The following is a 6,483-nucleotide window of genomic DNA, read 5'->3' on the forward strand; positions in this document are numbered from 1 at the left end:
TCAGTATAATTTAAGGCGCAACTATATGGTAAATAATATAAACATTAATAAACCCTGTCATAAACATAGTACGAAGTGTTATAAACAGGTAAATATAAGAAATATATATAAGCATACTGTAACAGTGTAGTTGCCTGCCGGAAGTGGCATACAGGAAGTTACTTATGGTTTGCCCGATAATTTTAGTTTCCAGGGTAGTTTTATTTTCGCAGGTGCTTCCGATTTCTTAGGTACTTCTGCTTTCTTAGGTACTTCTGATTTTCCAGATGATTCCGGTTTCACGGCTAATTGTGCTTTTGCGCGTAATTCCGGTTTCTTTGGCACTTCTGTGATTCCAGGTAGCTCCGTTTTGTTAGATACTTCTGGTTTCTTAGGTGTTTCCTGTTTCTGAGGTACATCTGATTTCCCGGGTGTCTCAGGTTTCTTAGGTACCTCTAATATCCCAGATGCTTCCTGATTGTTAGGTACTTCTGGTTTTCCAGGTACCTTCTGCTTCCCGGGTGTCTCCGGTTTCTTATTTACTTCTCCTTCTTTTTTTTCCGTTTCTGTGGGAGCTTCCTCCTTCTCCTTCTTCTTCCAAATTTTATCCAATAAACATTTCGCTGTTTTGGAGCGGCAGAAACATACTAGCACGCAGCAATAGATAATTGGAATAAGTATGGGAATTCCATACAGGAACGTGAGCGCCGAAAAAACGCTTGATATTGAAAAAAACGTGGTAGGAAGGGATTCTCGGAAAATGGGCATAAAGAATGAATAAAGCACTGTGGCGACTACTATAAGTATTGACCATGCTCTTCTCCCCATTTTACAACGTTTCAATTTCTGACAACATTCCTTCAGCTTGTTCTGCGCTGTTCCACCCTGTGGCTTCTTCTTTAGAGGTCGTCGATTCTGGACGTGCAACTTGGGTTTTAACTTGTTACGCATGTCATCGAACACCGTGTTCTTCACGGGACTACCCGTCGCACGGCCACCGTAAAAATTACGTTCTCCCCGTTTTGCTATATCCGTTCTATCACTCAACGACACGCTGGTCGTTCCAACTGCACTTGCATAGGTAGCTCCAACTTCTGTGCCATATTGGCTTGTGCCATTGCCCGATGATGTGCCTATTGTACTCGCCTGACAAGAATATAAAAAAAAGGGGGAATACATGGGTTTGTTATGGTGTATGTATACATGGATGTAGAGCGTGCAAATGGTAGGACGGTTTATAGTTGCTATGAAGGAGTTAAAGGCTTATCACAATAAATATGGTAACTCCCCCAAAATACAGTTGTTACTATCATACACAGTGAGCAATTTGCCCAAAACACAGAAATAGAATAAATATAGAGTGCTTCACAAGAAACGTCATTCTGTTTCTTCCTTTCCCTTTAGAAAATGGTAGAAGTGGCAATATATTGTTTATATATATATGAATTATAGAATCGTTTTCTCTTCCACATCTAGGTGTATAGATTATGCGTGTGATACTTCTCCCTATTGGGCGCTAGTAAATATTGATAGAATCAATTCCGTACGAGGTTTACTATTCTTACCTAAATACATAACTATGATTTCCATAAATAGTTCACGTGCAACCTAATATAAGTGAAGAAGGAAGTGCGAAAAAGCACAGTGAAGAAACCATTGTTGTATACATGCTGTACGGCGCAAAAGTTGACTAAAGGGGTCAACATTTTTCACAATTGCAGCATGGGCTCATGAGCGCTATGTCGCCGTTTGAACGGTGTAATGGGAGCAAAGAGCATATGCACGAGAGCAAAATTCCATATGTGGAATAACACTTTACTCTTCGTAAGTTAGGTATAATGGTGAGGAACATAATAAGCCTAAGATAAATTATACCCCTTTTACATATAATAACTGCAAAAAAAGTTTTTCGGTGTAGAGCCGCGGGCTCAAAGTTTGACCTTGTCAGTGTTTTTGGGGGGTCATTATTGTCACGTATTCGCATAATTATACATGTGTCGTGGCCGTTTATTATTTATGGGGGTCGTCATTTATATCGTTCTCAGGTTTTATTACGCGTAGTGATACATAATAAATGCATAAATAGTGTTTCACAACGTTCTTATGTGTGTATACCCGCATCTCTATCTTCTTTTTGACAAAGTGTTAATGGATATAATTAAGCGTGTGAGAAATATATAAATCACGGGTACATGTTCGGTGAAATTGTGGGCTTGGGGCTTAGGGTTTCTGGATTGCGAGATTCATGAATGCGGATCCAAGATTGTGAAGTTTCAGTATTGTAAGGTTTCAGGATTGTGTTGTTGCGGAATCCTGATTCAAGATTCACGGTTTAAGGCTTACTCTTTCAGAATTGTAATCTTCATGAATCGGGATTTAGGATTCAGGATTGCGTATTCAAGATTAAGGGTTTTATGGTTCGCAGTTTACGAACTTTAGGAGGCTTAAGATTTTAGGGCTTATTTTATTTTGTATTTTTTTTTCTTCCCGCATAATAAACCTTTATAATTACAAGAGCACATATATACCAATACTGCATACCATCGTACTCATATCCTTTTCGTATGAACACCCAAAAATGTAATATGATGTCACACAAGACCAAACATTGTTGCCACCAATGTTCAATGTATCCGGCATTTAGGGACGCACGTCTGAAGTATTTTCTTGTTTTTCCTTTTTTCTAAACGTTAGTAGTGTTTTTTTCTTTTTCCTTTTAAGGAGTAACTTCCAAATAGTGTTCAGTTGCTGCATATAGTCCCCTCACCTCTTTTGTTTAAGGGTAAGATGTGCGCGAGGAAAGACGCTAGTTCGTCCATTTTTCACTCGGTTATATTTGTGCGTGCTTGTGTGCGTTGTGCGGTTTTGTGTGCTTACTTTGCCAAGGAAAAAGAGCAGGATAAGGGAAGTGACGCATGCAACGAAGATAAGAATAGGAGAAGAAAGGAAGATGTCCTTTGCAGTAAAAATGGGGGGGATATTATCATCAAACTCATTAGTTGATTTCCCCACGGGTGTAACAGGTTTCCCATATGGTCCATAGGATCCACCTACACCTACTGTATATCTGCCAAAATTTAAGTCCAATCGCGGCGTATCATGTCTATTTATAGTGGAGGAACCCGATGTAGAGGACGTCCCGCCCCCTCCAGCTGCCGCAGGCGGACTTGGGGCACTACCTCCGGAGGAAGCAGCAGTTTGATCATTGCCAGTGCCGCCTTCAGCGGATCCGCTGCAACCCGATTGATCTGGGTTCGGGTTCGGTTTTGGTTTGGGTGGATTGAGAGGAGGGGCGTCATCGCTTCCGCCATCGACGACGGCATCGCCTGGACATGTGGTGAATGGGGAGACAGGGAAAGGGAAGGAAGAAGTATGATGAAACTGACGTTTTGTGTACGGTGCATGACCACACGATGGACCACCATCGTTGATGAGAAGGCGGCATGGTTCACGAGGGTATGCGGGCACGGTGCTTACGGTGCCACCCCGGGAACAGACTCTCTCTGTCCCACACACAACACACAACACAACACACAGTGTGTCTCTCGTCGTCTACATCGACGTCGACGTCTACATCCAGCGGCTGTGGCTATCGCTCTGACGCTCTGCGTCCCGCGCATTCTCATGCGACGTTGATTGCTCTCTGCGTGGGTTCTCTCTCCGTGTTGTCTCTCCGGAAAAGTTGTTTGTTTTCTTGTTTTGTTTTTTTTTGTCTCTCCCTCTGTGCCTGTGTATCATGGTACACACTGTTCCCATCATGCCGTGGACATGGGACACAGAGTATACCGGGGCCGCTGGTAGCATCCTGAACTATAACAGTAATACCTGCAGGAATATTCGGGGGCGACAGTCCTGGACCCGTATGGGTACCACAGCTAACAGATACACTGGAGGATGTAACTCCGCTGCCCTGACATCCGACATGACCTGTACTTCCGGTACCTGCTTCTCCCTGCGCGGATCCTGCTTGGGCAGGAGGTCCCGGGGCTCCATCTGTCCCTGCTTCCTGTTCTCCTCCCTGCGGACCTGGTGTTGGTGTCGATGGTCTTGGTGGTGGAGGTGGGGGTGGTCTTGCTGGTAATACTGGAGATGCCGGTGCTTGTGGTTGCCCGTCAGGGCCTGCTGTGCTATCGTTCCTGCCTGCTGATGATGGTGAGGAAGGTGTGTCTGCCTTGTTGTTCTGGTCCTTCTTCTCGGTAACAACCTCTTTTTGTACCTCTGGTACCTTAACTGGTGGAGCTTGTGTTTTCTTCGCTGCAAATGAAGCAAAGAAGAACAACGACAAAATGATATAAAAAAAGGACACAAAGTGGTACAGAAAGAAGGGGGCGGGACGGTGGGGTCAGGTAGCGGCAGGGTAGGGTCGATGCAGTGGGTCGAGGTGCACTCGGTGGACTGCGTACTCGGTGCATTGGGTCAGGCGGCAGCAAGCGCACGGTGAGGTGGATGGTAGCAGTACAACTTTTATTTGTCGCCGTCATCTCGTCCGCCGTCGCGCTACACACTGGCCGCCCTTACCCCTACCGCTCCCGTCGTGGCTGCACACGTCCGCTTAACGAGGGGGTGCTGCTGTTCCGCCGCGGATGCGTGTTGTTGTGGCGGTCTTCCGTCGTGTGCGGTCGTATCGGTGGCGATCGTGTGCGTGCCGGCCGTGTTAGTATGAGGCCGTATGCGTACTATGCGTGCTATGCGTACTATGCGTACTATGCGTACCACGCGTACTATGCGTACTATGCGTATTCGTATTGCCCGTATTAGTAGCACTCTGTTGCTTTACTCTTCTTACCATTCGCGTCGTCCTCATGGCCCTCATCGTCCTCATCGTCATCGTCCTCATCGTCGTCCATGACGTCGTCGTCGTCCGAGTCTTCTGAGGGGGAGTCAGGCATTGGGGATTGAGGCTGTTCCCCGTTGCTACCACTTGCCTTCACGGCCTTCTTAATTTCTCTGAATATTGTAGCCAACCCTGTGCTTAGATTCTTCGCTGCACCTACTACGTGCTCGTGTACTTTATCTCCGTTCTCCGTATTTTTCGCACCTGGCCCCTGTGTCGGGAGTTCTCCTATTTTACGGCTACAGTTCGTACTTACACTTGCGTTCTTTATTGTGGTCCTTATGCTGTCATGTGCACGTAACCATTGTTTAATACTTTTTTTCATGGACCATCCGTGTACCTGAATATCTGTTCCCATTGCCCTGTGACATGTCCCCGCATGTATTAAGTTGCCGCCGAACAGTTGTACATGGTTCATGTGCTGCATGGTGTGCCATGCATACGAAATGCCCGACGGACTGTTACACGCGGATTCTTCCAATAGATGCATAAACATATTTACAATTCCGCATCTGATAAAATCCTTCAATTCTCTGTTTCCGCCACTATCATCTTCCATATCCGTGTCTGGTGCTTTGCTCCAACCATTTGCAAACCACAATGCCCTTGTCATGAGTGTGCATATAATTATGTCACCCATGCTGGGAACTGCGTCGGTTGTCTCAGTCGGGTAATCCGGGTGCTGCCATGGAGTGTTGTTGCAATTCGCAGAATACATATCGTCCATTCCATCCTCATTCAAATGTTGTATAAACTTCTGCAGTTGTGCCTGTGTATCCTGCCATAAACTGTGCTACAATTGGAGTCATGCGGGGGCAAGTACATCTATGTCATTTTTATATTTTCACAGGACGATGCTCACTTTGCCCTGTCCTATATTACATTCTAGTTCTGGGATCCTATCCTCACATCGGGCATATGATTTCCCGTTCACGAAATGTGAACATATGTATGCTGCAAACTGAGTACCCGGCCTATCGACCACCTATATATATGTGTAGGCGCCTGCTCACTCCATTTTGCCCTCACAATAAATTACCTTATACTGTTCCTGCAAACCCCCTAGACCTCTTATCCGCACATAATGTGCTAATACATCCCCTAACGTCTCATACGACATATTGTCACTAGCATGAAGCACTAGTGTGCAACGGATGAAACCATTAGCTGTCAAATAACGGCTTGAGTATAATATGGGCACAATGTTCTCTTAGTTATTATTCAGATTTGTAGCGCATGGAACATGTCTTGCATTATAGGGTGCCTTCGGCAACATGTCCCATGAACAAAATACCCCTACCTGCATTTAATCACATATCATACAAAGCGTGGGATGAAAGGAAGGAAAAAAAGAAGAACAAAAAAGGGAAACAAAAACAAAAAAAAAAAACAAAAACACAGCGACCAGCACAAAAACAAAACAAAACAGCGACAAGAACAAAAAAAAAAATCAGCAACAAACAAAAAAAGAGCAACAAAGAAAAAAAGAGCAACCAAAACAAAATTGCAACCAAAAAAACAATTGCCACAAAAAAAAAGAGCAACCAAAAAAAAAGAGCAACCAAAAAAAAATTGCAACAAAAAAAAAGGAGCAACCAACAAAAAGAGCAACAAAAACAAAATTGCAACAAAAAAACAAGAGCAACCAAAAAAAAATTGCAACAAAAAAA

At 44.3% G+C, this 6,483-nt stretch overlaps 1 protein-coding gene across 1 annotated transcript; it reads right to left on the reverse strand.

Annotated features, from left to right (window-relative positions):
• Positions 1 to 162: 162 nt before the first annotated feature.
• On the reverse strand, positions 163 to 5,933 carry AK88_05487 (uncharacterized protein; the record flags this gene model as incomplete). The annotated part of the gene is made up of 5 exons (XM_012483089.1): positions 163 to 1,125; positions 2,857 to 3,305; positions 3,766 to 4,233; positions 4,766 to 5,606; positions 5,853 to 5,933. 5 exons carry the CDS (start codon positions 5,931 to 5,933, stop codon positions 163 to 165), a joined length of 2,802 nt encoding a protein of 933 aa, XP_012338512.1.
• Between the last annotated feature and the right edge of the window lie 550 nt (positions 5,934 to 6,483).

Source organism: Plasmodium fragile, assembly GCF_000956335.1.
Source record: "Plasmodium fragile strain nilgiri unplaced genomic scaffold supercont1.142, whole genome shotgun sequence".
Lineage (NCBI taxonomy): Eukaryota > Apicomplexa > Aconoidasida > Haemosporida > Plasmodiidae > Plasmodium > Plasmodium fragile.